General features: G+C 35.7%; 1 protein-coding gene across 3 annotated transcripts in view; it reads right to left on the bottom strand.

Annotated features, from left to right (window-relative positions):
• The window catches only part of PRIM2 (DNA primase subunit 2), a 389,523-nt gene that overhangs the window by 109,901 nt on the left and 254,178 nt on the right, over positions 1-25,444 (bottom strand). For all 3 annotated transcript variants that reach the window (XM_077162165.1, XM_077162166.1, XM_077162164.1), the window contains exons 9-10: positions 10,479-10,551; positions 6,192-6,377 (exon numbers count right to left, since the gene is read on the bottom strand). In XM_077162165.1, the coding sequence (XP_077018280.1) occupies positions 6,192-6,377; positions 10,479-10,551 (259 nt within the window). The remainder of the gene's footprint in view (positions 1-6,191; positions 6,378-10,478; positions 10,552-25,444) is intronic.

Here is a 25,444-nt window from a genome sequence, read left to right as displayed (position 1 = left end):
TTTGATTAATGTTATCTCTTGCCCACAGGGTGAGTTTTTTTTTTACCAAGACTGGAATGTAATTTAATTACTAAATTAAATTACAACTAAGAAAAACTTGCATAAAACTTTACTGCGATTAATAAAATAAATTTTATTTGCATAAAGCATAGATGCATTTATTTCAGGAATCCAAGAAATAAGAATCCAAGTAATAAGATGCTCAAACCTCAAATACCTCTTGTAAAACCGTTCACAAATTCAAAGAATCCTACTTGACAATCTAAGTGCAATTTTCAAATGTACCCCACCTCCTACTGACAGAGGTAACTGAAAGGATTTTTTATTTTTATTTTTTAATATTTTACAAGTATTCATAGTCAATACAATTAAATATAAGAATAACAACCCTATGTTATGAAATTTATGGGAGTAAGGTATATCCTAAAGTAATCAGTTTGCTATAAGATGATTTGCAACAACAAAATGTTCTCTTGAAAATATCTGATGTTTGTTTTAGTTTGCTAAATGCTGCAGAATGCAATATATCAGAAATGGAATGGCTTTTAAAGGGAGAACTTATTAAGTTACAAATTTATAGTTCTAAGACCATAAAAATATCCAAACTAAGGCATCCAGAGAAAGATACCTTGACTCAAGAAAAGCCAGTGTCCATCACATGGGAAGGCACATGGCTGGCATCTATTGGTCACTATTCTGGTTCCAGTGCTTCTGGCTTCTGATGCCAGTAGTTTCCTAAGTTTCAGTGGGCCTTAGCTCCTCCAGGGCACAACTTTGGATTCTGGCTTGCTTAGCATCTCCTGGAAAGGCACATGGCTATGTCGGTTGGCTCTGCAGTCCCAAACTTCCATGTTTAGGCATCTGCTCTCTCTGTCAGCACTACAAACATCTCCAAATGTCTGTGTCTCTGTTGGCGCTGAAGCAATTGTGTTTTCTCAAAAATCTCTCCCCTTTTAAAGGACTCCAGTAAACTAAACAAGACCTCCCTTGAATGGGTAGAGTCAAATCTCCATCTAATAAAAGGCCACACCACAATTGGGTATGTCAGTCTCCATGGAGGCAATCTAATCAAAAGGTCCCACTCACAACTAGGTGTGACACATCTCCATGGAAACAATCCAACCAACATTTCCACCCCACAGTATTGAATCAGGATTACAAGAAACATGGCTGCCCCCACAAGACTGAATCAGGAAAAGGACATGGCTTTTCTGGGTACGTAACAACTTCAGACCAGCATATTTTAATACTAAAATCCCTTATCTTCTAGTACAATATACAATCATATAAAACAGTATTCAAATATATTGGGAAGGTTAAATCCAAGGAGAAGTCTAGAAGCAAGCAGAGATTTTAAAATGATAAGTAACAACAACAACCACAACAACCCCTAAATCAGCTAACAAAAAGCATCAGTGAATGAATAACATTTGTGCTGGTCTGAATCTGTTATGTACCCAAGAAAACCCATATTATTCTAATCCATTCCTGTGGGGGGGAGATCTATTGTTGGGTGGGATCTTTTGATTAGGTTGTTTCCATGGAGATGTGACCTGCCCATTGAAGGTGGTCTTAATCCGTTTACTAGAGTCCTTTTAAAGAGAGACATTTTGGAGAAAGGACAGACATTTGGAGAGAAAATGCCTCAGGAGTTGCTAAGCTAACAGATGAAATCTAGAGTTTGCACCAGAGAAACTAAGAGAGGACCCACAGACACCCAGAGAGAGAAATGCCCTGGAAACAGTAAGAGAAGACCCACAGGACACAGAGAGAAAGCCACTGGAATTAGAAACTGAAGGCAATAAACCTTAAGCAAGGACTAGCAGGCAACAGCCACATGCCTTCCAACCAACAGAGAGGGGATGCTGGCAGCCTTTCTTCAGAGTCCAGGTATCCTGTTGATGCCTTAAGTGGATCCTTTTAATGACCTTAGAACTGTAAATCTGTAACCTAATAAATTCCCTTTGTAATAGCTAATCCATTTCTGGTACATTGCATTCCAGCAGCTTTAGCAAACCAAAACAACAGTAATGGAAGAGTAACAAAATAAGGGAAGAAAAATAGCAAAAAATGGAAGAGCAAATAATGTTTTCTCTATTCTCCTCTTATTTTCTTTTTTTTTAACTTTTTTTATTAATTAAAAAAATTAACAAACAAAACATTAAGAGATCATTCCATTCTACATATACAATCGGTAATTCTTAATATCATCACATAGTTGCATATTCATCATTTCTTAGAACATTTGCATCAATTTAGAAAAAGAAATAAAAAGACAACAGAAAAAGAAATAAAATGATAACAGAGAAAAAAAAGAGAAAAAAATCCTCTTATTTCCTTTTATACTGTGTGTTCTTACCTCTCTACCAGTCTATGTCATTTATCTCTTTCAAATCCTAATTCAAGACATTTCTCTAGGATGATTAATCCTAATAACTTCCTTATTCCACACAACATGTTCATAATTACTTTACAGACTACTTCTGACTCTAAATTCACCTCAAGATCAAGCAGATTAAAATCTTAAAGCAAAAGATTTTTTTCCTCAACCCTGGCCCATATGATCAGACAACCGTATTTAGAGAGGCCAAATTAATTTGAACCAAGTGAGAACTTTATTCATACTATTTTCTTTCTGTCACTAAGCTTTCTTCTATATCCCAGATTCATCACACATATATTAAAATTTATGAAATTATGATTAACTACAATTACAGTTATCAATCACACCCAGTAAGCCCAGTTACTAATGACTGATAGCCCATCTACCTTTGGTAAAAACGTAAAAAACATTTCCAGAATCATCCCTTGTACAATTACATTTGTATAATTCAGTTATCACCCCCTAAGGATGGGCTATTCTCTCTCATATGGACTTCTGAAAAGGTTGTCTCCTCAGTGTGGAATTCCCTTCTTTCCCTGGCTAACTCCTTAACTTCACTTGGCAAATACTATATCCTCAATCAGTGAAACACTCAGTAACTATTTCCCCTCCCACAGCTCCCTCCTCTGATCTACTATAGAATCATATGAGCAACTCTATCATAGCAGTAATCATACTGATAATTATATTTGTATTTATCTGAGTTTTGAAGAGACTGTAAAGTCCTCATAAATAAGGCCTGTGTCTTTTTCTGCAGTATCTTTAGAACAACAGCATCTGTCCTCAGTGAACACAATAAAAATCTGTTAAATGACATATACAACATAGATGGCTGAAACTAACTACAACATCACATCATTTTATTGTACTATCAGGAAAAGAACTATTCTACAGAAGTGACTGCTCCAGGTCATTCAAACCCAATTTTAACACCAAACTCCTTTAATTAGGAGTAAAAACAAACAAACAAAAATATGTCTTACACTACATTCTCCAGAACTACAGTGGTTTTTTTTTAGCGTTTTTTAATTGTAAAATATAACATATATACAAAGCAAAGGAAGGAAAAGCAGTAATTTTCAAGGCACACTTCAACGAGTAGTTACAGAACAGATCCCAGGTTTGTCATAACTACCATTCTACCATCTCAGAATTTTCCTTCTAGCTGTTCCAAAACACTGGAAGCTAGAAGGAATATTAATATAGCAATTCAGCAGTCATATTCGCTTGTTAAATCCTAATTTCTCTGTCATATCTCCTCCTTCTCCTTTGATCCTTCTAAATATCTATACGGATATTTAAGCAATGCCCATTCTGACTTTTTCATGTTGAGAAGGGGGGGTCAACACTAAAGGACAGGGGGATAATCTTGATAATCCTTGAAAATCTTGGAGAGGCCCAGCTTTCTGAGTTTCAGGATTTATCTGACCTAGGAACCCTCGAGGAATTGTAGCATCCAGGAACGCAAATTTAGTGCATGAAATCTTTACAGAGTCTCAGTTAGAGCCCTAGGCGTCCTTAAGAGTCAACAGGAGCGATGTTGGTTGGGGTTTAGCAAACCATGGCAATCAGCACTATCTAAGTGAAGCTTTCTTAAGAGTAGCCTCCAGAATAGCCTCTTTCAGAATTATAGTATTTTAAGAAAACAATTTTCTACAATTTTTAAGAGTATTTTCAATGGAAATATCACTTAAAATAGGTGCAATTATTAAATTGAAGAGAATATTTGACAAACTTATTGTATATTACATTACATTTCATTGCAAAAGTATGTAAGAAAAGATATCATTGAGAAAAACATTAATTGACAAAGACTAACAACAAAATACTAAACACTCACAGTAAGTCATAAGTATAACTTGTGTTTTCTTAGTCAAAATAATACATTTGCTGTAATCAATAATTAACTAATGTAACTATAGACTGCTCTATTATCTACAAAGAAAAAAACTTTATTACACAATAATTTTTGAAGAAAGCTACTTTTACAACACAAATACAAATTCTATATGTAATTGTTTTTAAACATACAGTTTTAAAAAAATAAACACTAGAGACATTGACACATAGGTCGTCCCAGAATAACATAAAACAAAGAAGATCAATGAATGGGTGTTCAAGTTAGGAGGGCTAGGATGCAAAACAAGTGTTTGCATCTTCTGGCAAGGCTTTTTCCCTACTCTCTTCTTCCTTCTTTCCCATCATAATTTATAGCAACAATCAAGGTGAAATGCAGCACAACTTACTTCTCAATTCACTTTACAATGACAACCTAAATAGTTTACCTCAAAAAAACCTTTAACTAAAAAGATCAAAAAATATTTTAAAGTAATATACAATGACAATGACAGAGCAGATTCTGACATAACTTGAAGATGGCCTAATCAAAAACTTTTCTGAACAGCCATAGCGTGCATCAAAAACTTTAAAACATTTAAAACTGTTTAAAATTGTCAGGTAATCGTGTTTTCCAATGGACATCTCTAAAGGTCATAATCACAATTACAATCAAAGATTCAAATGCTCAGGATACTGGTTGCTATACATTTACAGCACAGTCAACTTACACATAACCAAACGTTCAAAATTAGGAAAATGATTAAACTAATTACATAACTTTCAAAGGGCAGTATATTTTGCAACCATTTAAATTGATATTTCCAAAGATTACTCAACAATATGGAGAAATGCTTATAATACAATGTCAATTTTAAAATGGGGAAAAAAACACATTATGATATTTAGCTAACTAGACTAAAAAGAAAGTCTGAAATGTTGAAGTAAGTATTTTTGAATGCAGGAATGACAGGCAATTTTTCATCTTTTCTATAATCAGAATATATTACCTTTAGAATTAAAGAACCATAAGTCTAAGAAACATTATCCAAAATTGTATTAAACTGCCACATCTTTGTATATAGTACTTTAAACAAGGACCTGAAATTTTTAATAAAGCAAACAGCTAGTGACATAATAAAGTGTCATTATAAAATTCACTTGCTAAATATTCTTTGTTCTGTAATTTATTTTTTCTAGGAGAAAGCAAACCAAGAAATAAACAATTAAAAAATGTGCTTCATACCACAGAGACATGGTGTAGAAAGGACAAGGAAAGCCATTTGCAAAATAAAATATTTAACTAGCACTACTAAAAAAAATAAGGAGTAGGAGTGGCAATCTGAGTACTATGGATAGGTTTGAAAGCAGTTTTTCATATTTATAGCAATTAATTTCTATCTAAAAATGCTTTATGGGGCGGGCAACGGTGACTCCATAGCAGAGTTCTCGCCTACCATGCCAGAGACCCGGGTTCAATTCCCAGTGTCTGACCACACTAAAAAAAAATGCTTTACGAAAAGTTTTGCATAATACAATAGAAAACATTTTAAATTTCATTCACTTTATTTGTTCTCAACATTTCCTAGTCTTCAAAATACCATTATGCATGTATGTATGTATATCTGTATATACACACACACACACACTCCTATAGAAATATAACTCAGAAAGTAATTTCAGTCTTTTAAGTACTACTGTCAATATATCTACAAAAGAAAAGACTCTTCATTTAAGTATTACTTTATATTTTATATTGTTGCTTCAATCTTACCCTCTGAATTAAATTATCTTTCCCAACCTTTTGTTGAGCACCTATTAGATTAATATTTGAGTTTCTTTTTACCTAAATGCAATTATAATTATCTTCAAAATTTTCAGCCACATTTCAGGGAGAATATTCAAAAGATAGAACTTTCAGTTATCAGACCAAATCAAAATTTTAGTTACTTCTCAGATTTTTAAAAATTACCTTATCTGGATCCATCTTTCCTCTGATAAATTCTTGTTTCCAGAACTGTAAAGCCTGTTCCAGTGTTAAACCAATGCCCTTTAGGAAAAGACCATACTGCATTCGACCTCCATGACGAAGATGGTGATTTTCCCGCAAGGCTTTATGTAACTGACGCATGCAGGGTGGGAAAGACTTGGTAGAAAGCTACAAGAAAAAATAGTTTTGGGTTACTTGGAAGATTTACCAGGTCCCATAATATCTGTTGTGATGGCAAAATTCAGTCTAATCAGAATAAAAACAAAAACTGTAAGGAAGTATTATTGTACTGTTATGACCACAGACAAACCTTTTCTTACTAATACTCTTTACATTGATTATATGTTGAAATTATACTCCGGGTAATTGGGTTAAGTAAAATATGTTAAAAACTATTTCCCCTGTTTCTTTTTACTTTCTTTAATTAAACCTTTTCTTTTGAGATAATTGTAGATTCACATGTAGCTACAATAAAGAATACAGGGAGATACTGTGTGCCCTTTACACTGTTTCCCTCAATGCTTACATTTATAAAACTATAGTACAATATCACAACCAGGATACTGACATTGATACAATACACTAATCTTACTCAGATTTTCTCAGATTTACATACATTCAATTGTATGTGTACATGTGTACTGAGTTCTACGCAAAATTATCACAAGTATAGGTATGTATATCCATTACCAGTTAGGATGCAGACCATTTCCATCACCACAAAGATCCCTCTAATGTTGCCCTTTTATAACATTCCCCATCTCCTTTCTGTACACTCTTTACTGCCATTCCCTACCTGGCAACCAGTGATCTAGTTTCTGTCTCTGTAATTTTGTCATTTCGAGACTGTTATATTCAGTACGTAATCTTCTGTTAATGGCGTTTCTTCAGTCAGCATAATGCCCCTGAGAGCCACCCAAGCTGTCATGTGTATCAATAGTTTGTTCCTTCTTATTGCTGCACAGTATTCTATGGTATGAATGTATTACAGTTTAACTGTTCACCCACTAAAGGACAACTGGGTTGTTTCCAGTTTTAGACTACATGAATAAAGTCTCTGTCAACATTCTCGTACATGCTTCTGCATGAACCTAAGTTTTCATTTCTCCTAGGTAAATATCCAAAAGTGCAATTGCTAGGTCACAGATGACCTTTTAAAATAATTCAGATACAAAGTAGAACACACAAATAAGAGAAATGGCTCTTAAAAGGGGAATTCAAATACATGCATTAAAGAGATCAATAATTAAAAGAAAAAAATGCAGGTTTTTCTTTTAATGTCAAATATGAAAATATCACTGCCCACTTTCTTTTTCTTTCTTTCTTTTTTATTTTCTCCATGGGCAGGCACCGGGAATCAAACCTGGATCTCAAGCATGGCAGGCGAGAACTCTGGCTGCTGAGCCACTGTGGCCCTTTTCACTTACGGTCTCAAGTGCATTATTTCTGACTTCTTCAAATATCCTCCTCCCAAGACTTAAATTCTCACTCCTTTGCATATTCCATGGCAAGTTCTCCTTTGCCTGCATACCAAAGCAGGCCCCACCCTGCGAATCTTGTTGCTCCCTCTAGTGACCACCCAGTTTTTCTTTATCCTTTCACAGTAACAACTTGGTAATTTTTCTATCCCAACCAAGTTCCTTCAGGCCTAGCTCCTTCCTTGGCAGGCCTATTTCAAAAGCCTTCCACTCATTTTCATACTCCCATACGTGTTTCCTTCTACTGCTAGTAGATTTTTTTCCTCAAAAATTGTTCTAATTAAAAAAACGTAATTGATATTCAATATCATTAGTATGCACATGCAAGGTTCCCCCAATACCTGATAACTACATTCACACAATACAAAATAAACACAATTCACACAATATAAGGTAAAAAACCATTCACATAATGTAAAGTAAACATAACACTTATGGGGGAGAAGTATTAGTGATGAAGGAACTGAGAAAATTGAAGGGCAGAACATGTGAGAACAAGTTTCGAAGGGACACAATCTATTGTCATTTCTAGACATAGTACCTGTAAGTGCATGATTAAATTTTTTCAAAGAAGAAGATCTATTCATTTTGGTCTCTAAATCTCATAGATCTTTTTACTCATGTCATTTCAATTTTTTATTTCCAAGTATTAAAAGCTCAGTATGTTTTTAGTTTACTGCAAATAATCTGACAATTGTCTAAAGATTATTTATGTCGGGCTTATTTTCCCTTGTTTAGTGGGCTCATGCTTCAGTTTGTTAATGCTGCTGAAATGCAATATACCAGAAATGGGTTGGCTTTTAAAAAGGGGATTTATTAAGTTACAAGTTTACAGTTCTAAGGCCATAAAAATGTCTAAACTAAGGCATACAGAGAAAAATACTTTGACTCAAGAAAGGCCAATGCTTCTCACATGGGAAGACATGAGACTGGCGTGTCTCATTCTCTCCCACTTTCTGCTTTCAAATGGCTCTCTCAGCTGTTGTGGATCCCTCTGGCTTCTGGCTTGCTTAGCACCTCGTGGGAAAGCACATGGCAATATGTGCTGGGCTCTGCATCTCCAAACATCTCAGACTGGGCACCTGCTCTCGCTGTTGGCATTCCAAGCATCTCCTTTACCATTCAAAACTCCAAATATCTGTATCTGAGCTGGCTCTGGTTCCTGTCTAACATCCAGCAACTCTCTTAGCTCCTGACAGCTCTCTCAGTTCCTGTTTTCTCCTGAGGTTTCTGTATTTCCAAACAACTGTGTCTGTATCTGTATCTGTGTTGGCTCTGAAGCAACTGTGTTTTTTCGAAAACATCTCCCCTTCTAAAGGACTCCAGTAAACTATTCAAGATCCACCTCGAATGGGCGGAGTCACATCTCCATCTAATCAAAAGATCACACCCCTAATTGAATGGGTCAATCTCCATGGAAACAATCTAATCAAAGGTTCTACCCTAAAAAATAGGTCTGGCCCCACAAGATTGGATCAGGATCGAAAACTGGATTTTCTGAGGTACGTAGTTTCAAACTAGCACAGAGCAGAAATCCTATTCTGCATTAAAGAGAAATTATGAGAATTACAGTAAAATGTTTTGCTCTTTCATTTTATTGATTGAAACACGAAATGGAAATAAGCTGGAATGTGCCAACCATTAACCTACTGACAAGTTAGAGATGGGAGCTCATACTAAGCATTTTCCATTTCTCCTTTTCTAAATGTATATGGTATTTACATATAAACAATAAACACAGTTTAGTTATTGTGCTGGTTTGAAGCACTTATGTAGTTCATAAAAGGCCATGTTCTCTTAATCTATCCCTGTGGGAGCAGACCTAATGTTGGGATATTTTGGTTAGATTGTTTCCATGGAGAAGTGACCCAACCCATTCAAGGTGTGTCTTAATCCTCTTGCTGGGGTTCTTTATGAGGATAAAAGACAAACACCGGGAGAGAGGATTTTGGAGAGAAAATGCTGCAGGAGTAACAAGGAAGGACCCAGAGAAGCTAAGACATGAAATCCAAAGAAAAGCCTCTGGAGGAAAGAGAGAGTCACAGAAATTGATCCAGGAACCCTGGATGCCAGAAGCCATTTCTTCAAGAAGGCATCTTCTTCTTGATGTGTTAAATTGGATATTTTCATGGCCTTAGAATTGTACTTTTGTAACCTAATAAAATCCCATTGAAAATGCCAACCCATTTCTGGTGTAATGCGTTTTGTCAGCTTTAGCAAACTGAAAGATTTTGGAACCAGAGAAGTAGAGGTGCTGCAATTTGCAAATACCAAATATGCTGGAATGGCTTTATAAATGGACAAGAGGGAGATTGTGGAAGAACTGTGAGAAACAACAGGAAAGATCTCAAATACTTTGAAGAGAATGTTGGTAGAAATGTGAACATTAAAGGGACTTCCAATGAGGTCTTAGAAATGGTGAATGTGTCACTGCCAACTGGAAAAAAGGTGATCTTTGTTTTAAAATAGCAGAGAATTTGGCAAAATTGAGTACTGGTGTTGTATACAAGGGAGAATTTGAAAGTGATGAGTTTAGCTATTTAGCTGAGGAAACTTCCTCTTTGGAATAAATGCTTAATTTTCAAATTAAATAATTAAATTAAATTTTCAGATTTAATTGTATTTTTTTTAAGTCATATGAATAGGACATGGGATTTTCTTTAAACTGATTGGGAAATAATGAAATAACATTCTTTCCCCACCCACATCCACACCAAACCAATCTTTGGTTGGAAAAAAGTCTGTGCTTCTTTCACTGACAAAGTCTAAGATTAATAGAATAGATACTTACCGAATCAATCTGATCTAAAGAAATCTTCCCAGCATTTCCCTGTACACTATAATCTTGACCAATGTAGGAATGACTAAATAAAAAAGAGAACAAAATATTAAAAAGGGATTTTTACAAAAATTTTTTGAGACCACTTCAAAGGAAATTATCCTGATAAAGATTAAAGTCAGAATGAAAAAATATTTTACATATAAAATCTTAGCAGAAATATAGCAAAGTCGTTTTCTTTTTCAATTAAAGAAAATATTTTTCAATGAATGTAGGTTTGTAGAAAAACTATGCAGAAAATAAAGTTCTCATATAACAACCCTCCACAGATAGAGTTTTTCCTGTGTGGTACAGTTGTACCAAACAATGAATCAATATGATTATAGCTATGTTATTAAAGTCCACAGTTTACATTAAGGTTCATTCTTGGAGTTCCATAGTTTTTTTTTTTTTTTTTATTGTGGTAACATATATAAAACATAAAATTTGCCATTTTAATTTTAACCATTTTCAAGTATACAATTCAGTAGTTTTAATTATATTCACACATATGTGCTATCATCACCATCCATTAACAAAACTTTTCCATCACCCTAAACAGAAATTCTGTATCTACTACGCACCAAGTACCCATTTCCCTTTCCAAGTGCTTTAAATATATTTAAGATAATATACTTAAGTTACTTACCAAAATATAATATAAAAATACAGTGACAGTCTGGATCTCCTATTTCCTAAGCTAGTGCTACTTCCATTCCTAAGAAGCATTACCCAAATTGTTGCTAAACTTCAAAACTCTTTAGAAATACTAGAGAGAAGACAAGATGGCGCTTAGTGAGGTGTGGAATTTAGTTCGTCCTCCAGAGCAGCTAGTAAATAGGCAGGAACAGTACAGAACAACTGCTGGGGCCAGCTCAGTGACTGGACACACAGCGTAACCTAGTCTGGACCAGCTGGATGGGCTGTGAGCTCCCCCAGAACCGTGAGTTCCCCAAGCTGCAGCAGCGGGTGCCCCTCCCCCACAGGCTGCTTCCCAGAGGGGAAAGGAAAGGGATCTTACTAGCAGCAGGGGCTGAGCACAACAAAACACCAAATGTGGAATTAATTAACAAATTCTGACTTTGAAAAATAGGCCCTAAAGCTCAGCTGATCCTCCAGTAAATGTGGAGGTTGTTGGTTTTTTGCCCCAGTGCAGAGGGGGCAGGGCTGACAGAACATTGTTTTTGGATCTGAAAAGGTCTGGGCCCTGAAGGAAAGGAGGGGACACAGATGAACTGGAGATACACAGAGCAACATAACAACTTAAGCTCTTGATTGGCAGACCCAAGGAACAGGGTCCTGCTCTGAAAAGGATTTTTCTTTTTCTCTTTTGTGGCTGTGTTTCTAGGGCTTGATTACTCTTTGGATACAGCTGCAAGGCTTCTCCGGCTCCAGTGCCCCAGGCATAGGCAGAATTGAGCTTGCTTGAGAGCTTGTCTGGAGCCTGCGCTTTCCCTAGGAGAGGGTGGGGCCCAGCTCAGGTGGAATCCCTCCCTCAAGGAATTCAGATCCCAGGGTCTAGAAAAGTGAAGCGATTAACGCCGGCCTACAACCTCTCCTCTGTCTCCACCACACCCCCAGCAGGGAGAGTCCGCTGAAGTTAAAGGTACCGCATCACCTTATGCTGGTGGAACCTGCAGACAGAAAAGGGCCACATACTGGGAAGGATAGGAAAAATGCAGAGTCCAGAGACTTCATAGGAAAATCTTTCAATCTGCTGGGTGTCATCCACAGGGAAATCTGATGCAAATGACTCTTTCCTCCAGAGAGGGGGCCAGTTTGGTCTGGGAAAATCTGACTAGGGTCTATAATACCTAAGTAGACCCTCTTAAGTGCGGGGTGGGGAGAGGCACCATACAGGCAGGGCAAGAAACAAAAAAACAAGAACTGAAAAATTCTGATCTATTAAACAAAACCTAAGCTAGAGGAATAGAATAAACTGAACTGAATGTCAAAGAATAGATAGACAACAAAGTCATCCAGCAAGAAAATCCTAGGAAAAAAAAAGTGGAAACAATTTCCAGAATAAACTAATTAAGGTAATTAAATGCCTAGATGCCAGCAAAAAAAATAATGAATCATACTAGGAAAATTGAAGAAATGGCCCAGTCAAGGGAACAAACCGGCCTTCAGATGAGATGCAGGAATTGAAAAAATTAATTCAGAATGTTCAAACAGGCATGGAAAATCTCATCAAAAATCAAATCAACGAATTGAAGGAGGATATAAAGAAGGCAAGGAATGAACAAAAAGAAGAAATTGAAAGTCTGAAAAAACAAATCACAGAGCTTATGGGAATGAAAGGCACAGTAGAAGAGATAAAAACAACAATGGAAACCTGCAATGTCAGATTTCAAGAGGCAGAAAATACGATTAGTGAACCGGAGGAAGGAACATCTGAAATCAGACAAGCAAATGAAACTAGAGGGAAAAGAATGGAAAAATATGAGCAGGGACTCAGGGAACTGAATGACAACATGAAGTGCATGAATGTATCTGTTGTGGGTGTCCCAGAAGGAGAAAAGAAGGGAAAAGGAGGAGAAAAACCAATGTAGAAAATTATCACTGAAAATTTCCCAACTCTTAGGAAAGACTTAAAATTACAGATCCACGAAGTGCAGCATGCCCCAAATAGAACAGATCCAAACAGACATACTCCAAAACACTTAGTAATCAGAATGTCAGATATCAAAGAGAAAGAGAATCTTGAAAGCAGCAAGATAAAAACAATCCATCACATACAAGGGAAACCCAATAAAATTGTGTGTAGAATTCTCAGCAGGAACCATGGAGGCAAGAAGACAGTGGGATGATATATTTAAGTGGGATGAAAAGAGAAAAACTGCCAATCAAGAATTCTATATCCAGTAAAATAGACAGGGATATTAAAATATTTGCAGACAAAAATTCACTGAGAGAATCTGTGACCAAGAGACCGGCTCGGCAAGAAACACTAAAGGGAGCACTAGAGACAGATAAGGAAAGACAGGAGAGAGAGGTGTAGAGAAGAATATAGAAATGAATATCAGTAAAGGTAAGAAGAAGAAAAATTAGATACAACATATAACATCCAAAAGGCAAAATGGTAGAAGAAAGTACAGCCTGTACAGTAATAACACTAAATGTTAATGGATTAAACTCCCCAATAAAAAGACATAGGCTTGAAGAATGGATTAAAAAACAGGACCCATCAATATGCTGTCTATAGGAAATGCATTTTAGACCCAAGGAAAACATAGATTGAAAGTAAAAGGTTGGGAAAAGACATTCCATGCAAATAACAATCAGAAAAGAGTTGGAGTAGCTATATTAATATCCAACAGATTAGACTTCAAATGTCAAACAGTTAAAAGAAACAAAGAACAACACAATGTATTAATAAAAGGAACAAGTCAACAAGAAGACATAATAATCATAAATATGCACTGAGACAGAAAGCTCCAAAATACCTGAGGCAAACACTGAAAAGAGAAATAGACACATCTACCATAATAGTTGGAGACTTCAATTCCCCATTCTCATCAATGGACAGAACATCTAGACAGAGAATCAATAAAGAAACAGAGAATCTGAATAAGACAATAAATGATTAACAGACATATATAGAACATTACACCACACAACAGCAGGATACACCTTTTTCTCAAGTGCACATGGATCATTCTCAAGGACAGATTATATGCTAGGTCACAAAGCAAGTCTTAATAAATTTAAAAAGATTGAAACCATACAAAACATTTTCTCAGATCATAAAGGAATGAAGCTGGAAATCAATAACAGGCAGGGTGTTAGAAAATTTCAAATATGTGGAGGCTCAACAACACATCCTTAAACAACCAGTGAGTCAAGGAAGAAATTACAAAAGAAATCAGTAAATATCTTGAGGCAAATGAAAATGAAAACACACATATCAAAATTTATGGGATGTAGCAAAGGCAGTGCTAAGAGGGAAATTTATTGCCCTAAATGCCTATATCAAAAAAAGAAGAAAGAGCAAAAATCAAGGAATTAACTGTCCACTTGCAAGAACTAAAGAACAGCAAATTAGCTCCAAAGCAAGCAAAAGCAAAGAAATAATGAAGACTAGAGCAGAAAAAAATGAAATTGAGAGCATGAAAACAATCGAGAAAATCAACAAAACTGGAAGTTGGTTCTATGAGAAAAGCAGTAAGACTGATGGACTCTTAGCAAGGTTGACAAAAAGAAGAAGAAAGAGGATGCAACTAAATAAAATCAGAAATGGAAGAGGAGACATAACCACTGACCCCACAAAAATAAAGGAAGTAATGAGAGGATACTATGAACAACTTTATGCTAATAACCTTGACAATGTAGATGAAATGGACAACTTCCTAGAAAGGCATGAACAACCAACATTGATTCAAGAAGAAATAGAAGATCTCAACAAACCAATCACAAGTAAAGAAATTGAATCAGTCATTAAGAAGCTCCCCAAAAAAGAAAAGTCCAGGACCAGATGGCTTCACATGTGAATTCTACCAAACATTCAAGAAAGAATTGGTATAATCCTGCTCAAACTCTTCAAAAAAATTGAAGAGAAGGGAAAGTCACCTAACTCATTCTACAAAGCCGACATCACCCTCATACCAAAGACAGACAAAAATATTACAAGAAAAGAAAACTACAGACCAATCTCCCTAGTGAATATAGAGAAAAATCCTCAACAAAATTCTAGCAAATCAAACCCAGCAGCACATTAAAAAAACTAATACATCATGACCAAGTAGGATTCATCTCAGGTATGTAAGGATGGCTCAACATCATTTAATTAATGTAATATACCATATCAACAAATCAAAGCAGAAAAACCACATGATCATCTCAGTTGATACAGAAAAGGCTTTTGACAAAATTCAACATCCTTTCTTGTTCAAAACACTTCAAAGGATAGGAACAGAAGGGAACTTCCTCAACATAATAAAGGGAATATATGAAAAACCCACAGCTAACATCATCCTCAACAGGGAAAAACTGAAAACTTTCCCCCTAAGATCAGGAATAAGACAAGGATGTCCACTATCACCATTGTTATTCAATATTGTGTTGGAAGTTTTAGCCAGAGCAATTAGACAAGAAAAAGAAATACAAGGCATCAAAATTGGAAAGGAAGAAGTAAAACTCTCACTGTTTGCAGATGATATGATACCATATGTTGAAAACTCTGAAAAATCCACAGTAAAACTACCAGAGCTAAGAAATGAGTACCGCAAAGTAGCAGGTTACAAGATCAACACTCAAAAATCTGTAGTATTTCTATACACTAGTAATGAACAATCTGAGAGGGAAATCAAGAAAAAATTTCATCTACAATTGCAACAAACAGAATAAAATATTTAGGAATGAATTTAACTAAAGAGACAAAAGACCTATACAGAGAAAACTATAAGAAATTGTTAAAAGAAATCACAGAAGATCTAAATAAATGGAAGGACATAGAGTGTTCATGGATTGAAAGACTAAATATAGTTAAGATATCAGTTCTACCTAAATTGATTTACCGATTCAATACAATACCAATCAAAATCCCCAAAACTTACCTTTCAGAATAGAAAAACCCAATAACCAAATTTATCTGGAGGGGCAGGGTGCCCTGAATAGCTAAAAATATCCTGAGAAAGAAAAATGAAGTCGAAGGCCTCACGCTACCTGACTTTAAGGTGTATTATGAAGCTACAGTGGTCAAAACAGCATGGTACTGGCATAAAGATAGATATACTGACCAATGGAATCGAATAGAGTGTTCAGATATAGACCCTCTCATCTATGGACAATTGATCTTTGATAAGGCAGCCAAGCCAACTCACCTGGGACAGAACAGTCTCTTCAATAAATGGTGCCTAGAGAATGGATATCCACATGCAAAAAATGAAAGAGTTCTCATATCTCATACCCTATACAAAAATTAACTCAAAATGGATAAAAGACTTAACATTAGATCTAAAACCATAAAACTTTCAGAAGAAAACCCAGGGTATCTCATCAATCTTATAATAGGAAGCAGTTTCCTAGATCTTACACCCAAAGCATGAGCATTGAATACATAAATAAATAAATGGGAACGCCTCAAAATTAAACACTTTTGTGTATCAAAATCTTCATCAAGAAAGTAAAAAGACAGCCTACACAATTGGAGACAATATTTGGATTTGATAGATCAGATAAAGGTCTAGTATCCAGAATATATAAAGAGATTGTTCAACTCAACAACAAAAAGACAGACAACCCATTTACATACAAAATGGGCAAAAGACATGAACAGACACTTCTCAGAAGAGGAAATACAAATGGTCAAAAGGCACATGAAAAGATGCTCAACTCTCCTGTCTATTAGGGAAATGCAAATCAAAATCACGAGATATCATCTCACACCCACCAGAATGGCCATTATCAATAAAACAGAAAATGACAAGTGCTGGAGAGGATGTGGAGAAAGAGGAACACTTATCCACTGTTGGTGGGAATGTCAAATGGTACAATCAGTGTGGAAGGCAGTGTGGCAGTTCCTCAGGAAGCTAAGGATAGAACTGCCATATGATCCATCAATACCATTGCTAGGTATCTACTCAGAGGATACGAGGGCAAGAACACAAACGGACATTTGCACACCAATGTTTATAGCAGCATTATTTACAATTGCCAAGAGATGGAAACAGCCAAAGTGTCCATCAACAGAGGAGTGGCTAAGCAAGCTGTGGTATATACATATGATGGAATATTATGCAGCTGTAAGACAGAATAAAGTCATGAAGTATGTAACATGGATGGACCTTAAGGACATTATGCTGAGTGAGATTAGCCAGAAACACAAAAGGACAAATACTGTATGGTCTCACTGATATGAACTGACATTAGCTAATGAACTTGGAGAATTTCAGTGGGTAACAGAGACCATCAGGAGATAGAAATGGGGTAGATATTGGGTAATTGGAGCTAAAGGGATTGTGCACAGATTGTGAAACAGGATTGATCGTAAAAATTCAGAAATAGATAGCACAATACTACCTAACTGCATGCAGGGTGTTGAAAATAGATGGTAATTAATATTTTAAAACTTTAACATATGTGTGACACAAGCAAAAAATGTCTATTTGGTACAAAATTTATATTTTGACAGTGCATTTCCTAATATAACTTATGGGGACAGCTCAGTAGAACACTATAGTACTTGGAAACTTGCACAGGAAATGAGATTTTATAGGTTTGTCCAGAGTGATGCCCAGACAAGTCCCAGAGTGATTTGACCAGTGAATAGGGAAGTATTTGCAGAGTCCCCTAGGGGGAATGGTGAGAAAGGGGGAAAATTCAACTTCCCCAAGTGGAGAACTCTTGATGTTTTCACAGGCAGTGGGGACAGCCAAAGCAATAGACAGAGCCTCCAATCTTGGGGTTTGTTCATATGAACTTAATCCCGCAAAGGATAGGCTAGGCCTACTTAAAATTAGGCCTAAGAGTCACCCCCAAGAGAACCTCTTCTGTTGCTCAGATGTGGCCTCTCTCTCAGCCCACACAGGAAGCAAACTCACTGCCCTCCCCCTCTCTACGTGGAACATGACTCCGAGGGGTGTGGCCCTTCCTGGCAACGTGGGACAGAAATCCTAGAATGAGCTAGAACTCAGCATCAAGGGATTCAGAAAATCTTCTCAACCTAAAGGGGGAAGAGCGAAATAAGACAAAATAAAGTGTCAGTGGCTAAGAGATTCCAAACAGAGTCAAGCGCTTATCCTGGAGGTTATTCTTATGCATTAAATAGATATCATCTGTTTAGTTAAGGTGTAATGGAGAGGGTGGAGGGAGCTGCCTGAAAAGGTGGAGCTGTGCTCCGGTGGCCATGTTTCTTGAAGATAATTGTATGAAGATATGGCTGTCGCAGTGTGACTGTGTGGTTCTGACAGCCTTGTGTCTGATGCTCCTTTTGTCTACCTTATCGATGGACAAGTAAAACGTATGGATTAAAAATAAATAACGGGGAACAAATGTTAAAATAAATTTAGTAGATTGAAATGCTGGTGATCGGTGAAGGGGAGGGGTAAGGGGTATGGTATGTATGAATTTTTTCCTGTTTTCTTTTTTTATCGCTTTTTCTGAATTGATGCAGATGTTCTAAGAAATGATCATGATGAATATACAACTATATGATGATAGTGTGAGTTACTGATTATATAACAAGAATGGAATGATCATATGATAAGAATGTTTGTGTTTGTATGTGGTTATGTATCATAAATAAAAAGTAAATAAATTTTTAAAATAATAAAAAAAATTTCAAGACTCTACCATTTCTCTTTTATTAACAGCATAGCAAAGAAGAAACTAGGGTTTAAATCCAGGAACCATCACTTAAGACTGGTAGATCCATAAGCAAGTTACTTAAGCCCCTTTGAATCCCAGTCAAACCTCCTGTCAAATGGAGATGATAATGCCTATTCTCCAAAGTTGGTGAAAAGTCTGAATTGAAATAAATTTTGTAAAGGGCCTGACATGCAGAAATCACTGTTTATTTAAATGAATATCTGAATAACATTTTATAGTGTGCAAAGAATCCCCATCTGTATCTTCTAATTAGATCCTCACAACAACTCTGAGGAAGCATTTTTATTTTATATTTGACAAATGAGGAAATGGAGGCTCAGAGAAGTCAGAAACTAGAAAGGATCATAAAGCAACCAGCACTGCAGTGGCAACATCAAATCTTTTAACTCCCAATTCTCTGTTTATTCACTACATCATGCCATCCCCTTCCCTATAATAAGTTCTGCTATAATATTATTTATAAATTAAGAAACAATACTTGGTATTTACTACCTGAAACAATTCACTTTTGTAATTTTTCATCTCTTTGACACAGTATCACACTACCCAAGCCCAACATAAACCCTGGTTCAGATGCAGATATATAAGGTATGATTAGCTAAAAACAGCTGCTACAGAAAACCACAATCAAACCATGGGTTATGCAATCTCCACAACTAAAGGAAACTCTTAGATTGAAGTGTCATAGAGAATTCTGGACTCTATTTCCTACCATCCCAGTATTCTTCCTGCAAACAATATAATATAAACACTTCAGATGCTCAGTAGAGAGGCCATTGTTCCACAAAATAAATCAGTTTTATGTATCAAACGATGGGTATGGATTATGAAACAAAACTACAGTGTTATCTTGGGAGAGGTGAGGATGCTGCAGCTTCTGGCCAGGAGACTATTACAATAAGGTGGTAGATTGCATTCTGGGGGCAGAATGGAAAGATTGCCAAGGAGTGATACAGAATGATCCATACCTTAAAACTTATATCCTTCACTCTTGAATGACTTCCCACTCAACAGCACATTTCTGTCAATAAATTTAACACTGGATTCTATCCATTCCATTAATCATAACAGTACTATGGCATTCAAAACTCATGGTACGTTAAACCAACAAATGCCATTTGATTTTAATATTTTAATTTTAATATAGAGCATAACTGGAAAATTGTTTCACTAAAATCCCAAGATAGAAAATGCATTTCATTTTCTAATACATCTTACAGTGGAGGGCAGGACACAGTGGCTCAACAGGCTGAGTTCTCGCCTGCCATGCCAGAGACCCAGTTCGATTCCCACTGCCTGCACACGTAAAAAAAAATATATATATATATATATATATATATATATATATATACACACCTTACAGTGGAACAAAGAGGTAGCATAGGGTAATGGAAATGGCAGTAAGCTAGGAACCTTTAGATCTGTTCGTTTTGTTTTTAATCTTTTTTACTACAAACTGGGGCAAGCCCTTCCTGATTTGTACCATCCTCATATGTAAAATGGCACTAATAATTCCAGGCCTGCCTAATAACAAAAATGCTGGGTAAATCAAATGAAATAATATATTCAAAGTGCTACTTAAAATCAATAAAGTATATTCCAGTACAAAGAACAGCTGCATTCTTAACCAGTAAGTATAAAAATAACAGGATAGGAAAGGAGCCATCAACCAGCTGGGAGGTATTCAGCCATTCCACTGAGCCCTATAAGCCTCAGCTTTTTAGTCTATAAATTGAGGATATTCACTACAGTGACCTAATGGGATTGCTCAGATCAAATAGACTAACAAATACCTCAATAAATGATAAATTGGTGTACAAACATGACTATGGTTATTGAGTAAACAGAGTCAAAAGATTATTGTACCAGAAGAAGGTGTTCTCTGTCCAGATCAATGCAGCATACTAAGTGCAAAAAGAAGACATATAAAAGAAGACACATACATATTCCTGAACAACAGTATAAAATTCTTCATCCTCAACATTTTAATAGAATAAACAGAAGAGCAAAATTTCAAGGAAAAAAAAGGAGAAAGCAAGAGAATTGTAGCAATATTATGCAAAAATTTTATTAGGTATAAATCACTACAGAGAGACTGTAAAAAAAATATATAGACATTGGACTTCTAAGATTATTAATAGAAAGGGGGATGGCCACAGTCCAGTGAGGACAAGCATGGAACTCATGGGGAAAAGTAGACAGAATGAAGATAGTGAGCGGAAGAATCCAGAATGGGATTATTTCTCTACCCCCCTTTATGGAATATCACAGGTATTCCATACACATTTGAAATAATCATGGATAAATGAAGCTGAGGTGGGAGCAAAATTGTCAGATACAACATGGAAAACACAGATCATAAATCTTAAATCCCATGCTCTGTACACAATGAAGAACCATGAAAGGATTTTAGAAATGAACTTACATAATCAGATTTACACTTTAGTAGACAGGAATATGAAGAAGCAACTAGAAAGGGGAGAGACCGGAGATCAGAAAACCAGTTGGAAGAATATTACAATACAAGAGATGGGGACAGCCTGAAGTAAAGGAGGAGCAACAGATAGAACCAAGAAAGAGTAGTAGATAAAGGGGATTTTCTGGAAAGATATGGACATGACTTGATCAGGGAAGTAGAGAAGTCAAGGATAAAACATAAGTTTCTATCCTGAGTGACTGACTGGATCCAAGGTATCATTTTACTTTCCACAGGATAAAACCTACTTAGGTAAACAATGAAACATCAATTCAGATAATAGGCTTGCAAAGAAATTATAAAAAATATATACGTTCAGATAATAAATTCTCTTAAGTCTATTAGAATGTTTCTAGGGTGATGGTTTTTTTTTCATAATAATGAAACACTGATACAAGCTCAAAAAATAAGTAGAAGAAAAAGGAATAAACAGTGCTGCCATAGGAAAAAAATCCTTAAGAACAATTCACAATAGCTCACGAAACTAGACTTTTGGCTTTTACTTGACAATGCCAAGGGATGTTACTAAATGAGATTCAAAATAGGTGCCCAGTCAAGCTATGATGTATACATACAATGGAACCTTGTACGGCTACAGAAAGGAATGAAGTCGTAAGGCATCCAACAAGGTAAATGAACTTTGAGGACATTATGTTCAGCAAGCAAAAGGACAAACATTGCATGTCTCGTTTAGAAAATTCTTATAAGAAAATTGGGGCCTAGACTATAAGCTTTAAAGCAGTCACATTTATTCTTGAGTTTTAAGTGTTATTTCTAAATTCTGAAATGCTGTGCTTTTTGTGTATTACTTGATACTTCCCTGGATCTACGGGTCCCTGTGTGACACCTAAGACTCAGAGTTCTACAGCTCTGAAAGTCAGCATTACTCCATATAGCAACTATTAAAGAACACGAAAGAGAGGTGGAAGAGCAATTAGAGATATGAATGAAGCTGATCTAGTTGGGATTAAGGTAAATCAGAATACAGAGTAAAGGTTGATATTGTCTGTATTTTAAAACTTCAACTTCTGTGTGAGACCAAAGGAAGAGATGTTTATTTTGTCCAAACTTTTAATTTTCTGTAGCACAATATCTAACTTAGCCTGTCTGGTCAGTATATTTAAACTATCTAAATACATAGAGCCCAAAAATAGGGAATGAGGTCTGGTTATTCTGTACAAGTTACTGTAATATCCTGATACATTTCAGAGTATTTGGGGCAGAAAATTAAAAAGTATTTGCAAAGTCTCTTGAGAGAATGGAGAAAATATGTGGACCTATTAAACTTCTCCACCTGGGGAATTCCTGATAGTCTCTCAAGCATTAGGGACTTTAAATTTAATGGCTAAGCCCTCAATCTTGAGACTGGCCTTATGATACTTATTACTATAATGGTGAAGTTGAGTCTACTTATGCCTGAGTCACGACCAGAGAACCTCCTTTGTTGCTCAGATGTGACCTCTCTCTCTAAGCCAAACTCTACCAATTAACCCACTACCATCCCTCCTACACAGGACATTACTTTCAGGGATATAAATTTCCCAGGCATCACAGGATTGAGAAATCCTGCTTAATCAAAAGGGGGAAAAGAAAAATAAGGTTTCAGTGACTACGAGATTTCAAGTAGAGTCAAGATGTCATTCTGGAGGTTACTCTTACGCAAGCTTCAGCCAGATATTACAAATTGCCATGGTATGCCAAGTCTTAACCAGCATCCCTAAAAAATCGAATAAAACCCAGAGCTCACTAAGACTCTATAAACAGTTTACTTGTTATGTTTATTATTCATAAATTTAAAATGTCCAGATTGTTCCTATGCCAGATAAGCCCTGAAACTTAGAGGTATCAGTCTCTCCCAGAACTTTGACCAGTCTCATTCCCCTACCCCATAATGTTCAACAGCCCTTTCAACATGAAGTTAGAATGATCATTGACCAAATATTCCTGAATACTGAGAGAATGATCAAATGAAAGGGAGGAATTATAACAAAGAAATTAGGATTTAACAAAGGATTATGACCACTAAATCATTATATAGACATTTCTTTTTAGTTTCTAGTATACTGGAACAGCCAGAAGGAAATACCTGAAATTGTGGAACTGTAACCCATATGATAATTTGAAGTCTTTTCTTTAAGTATTTGTTAAACTGTACTTTGAAATTTACTACTTTTCTGTATATATGTTATATTTCACAATAAAAAAATGTTTAAAAAAAAAAAATAGGTGACCAGGAAAAGTGAAGCACCTTTCTGCCACATTCAAAGCTCATTATCAGCTTCCAAATGAATACAGCATCTACACCAATGAGCTGTCAAAATATAGCCTATATTCATGGTAAAAAAAATAGATCAATTTGATGAATCAACATTTTTTCATGGTTATTTTATTGGGGAAACATGGAAATAATAATAATTTTTGACAGCAAAAACTACTTCCAATTGGCTCAAGATATGAATTAACAAATACAATAATGTTTTAAATAATCACAGCTTTATTTTGGAAAACAATCACTGTCACCAATGGTCAGTTTTTAACAAGATATCTACAATATATGTAAAAACCTTTGATGTTTATAACCTTTCACAAAAGAATAAAGTGAGACATACCACAAATGACATTATTCTCAATATAGTAGACCAAAACACATTTTATTGGGCCCCAAAATTCAAATTAAGTCACTAATAAATATTCAGCCAAATATAAAGAGAAATGTTTGATTAACTAATTGGGAGGCAAAAAAAAATCAATATTTGACTTAATTCATTCTCACTTTAGTCACTGATTGATCACAAGTAAATAAGAGAAAAAAATATGCCTCAGTTAGTTCCTCCATAAATACAGGTGTTGGTGAGGGATTATGAACTGCAGTGATTTACTCATGCTCTCTATGCATGGTTTATCTTTTATTTCCTGGAGTCTTAAGTGAAAGGCACTAACAGTAAAATGTCATTTAGTTTTCTCAAGTTACCAAAAAGTCAGGAAAGTAATGAAAACAATAAAGTCATGGTTCAGTGAGTACTCAATTACCTTAGAATACTATCCAAAGACACTGGGTGTAAAAGGAGATAGTGTACTTTTGCTAAATGTAACACTGCACAGAACCAGCAAAATAAACACCTTCACCACTCAAGCAGAAAACCCAGAGTGAACTTTATTTTTTAAAATGTCATTAGATTGTCAGATTCTTTCTAACAAGATATTTTCCACATCCCAGTAGAAAATTAAGGATATACTATTGCTCTCATCTGGATATAACTGATACTAATTACCAAAAAAGATCCTTCAAGAGTCCCTGTATAGACCATCAATCACTCAGCATATGCTTGTTAAACACCTTTATGACCAAAGAAGAGGTCAAACAGTGAAGGATCCAGAGATAATCTAGACAGCACAATGTTTTGAGCATAACAATGCTCAAAATAAAAAGACCCCAAATAAGAGAGAAGAAGTCTCTTCTAAAAGAAGGATGGGAAGAGAGTATAATCAATTTGTGGTATTAAAGGCTTTTGAGCAAGATAATGGAACCAAATACAAAGAGTTATGCTTTAGAAACACAGACTACAGGACACTCAACTATTACTAGAATGCTGAAATGGCTGACAACAGGGTCTAAGCTAAATAGATAGCCAGAAGGTAGAGGACCTGAAGGGTCTAGCAGGAAAAGCTGAGATTATGGGGAAGATAATAGTTAGTAGGAATGAGGGATGAAGAGTAAAGCGGAAGACTGAAAGAATGTAGTCTTCACAGAATGACTGTGAAGGCTTAGAAGTAGGATAGTTCCATGAGATTCTCACATAGGGTCAAAAGCATGTTTGCTTTCATATTTTTATCTTTTGTGGTTTAACAACTTTGTATTCTGTGATGGTTAAATTCATGTATCAATTTGGCTAGGTTATGGTGTTCAGGTCAAGCAAACACTGGCCTGATTTTTACTATGAGGGTATTTCCTGGATTTTAATCATATCTAGGTTGACTGCACATTTGGTGGTTTGAAGCTGTATGTATCCCAGAAAATATGTTCTTAAATTTAAGAACCCATTTTAAGTAGGACCGTTTGATGAGGTTATTTTAGTTAAGGTGTGGCCACCTCAATCAGGATTCTCCCTAATCCTATTATGGAATCCCTATA

This window comes from Tamandua tetradactyla, chromosome 5 (genome assembly GCF_023851605.1).
Source record: "Tamandua tetradactyla isolate mTamTet1 chromosome 5, mTamTet1.pri, whole genome shotgun sequence".
NCBI lineage: Eukaryota > Metazoa > Chordata > Mammalia > Pilosa > Myrmecophagidae > Tamandua > Tamandua tetradactyla.
This window is presented reverse-complemented; position numbering and strand designations above follow the sequence as displayed.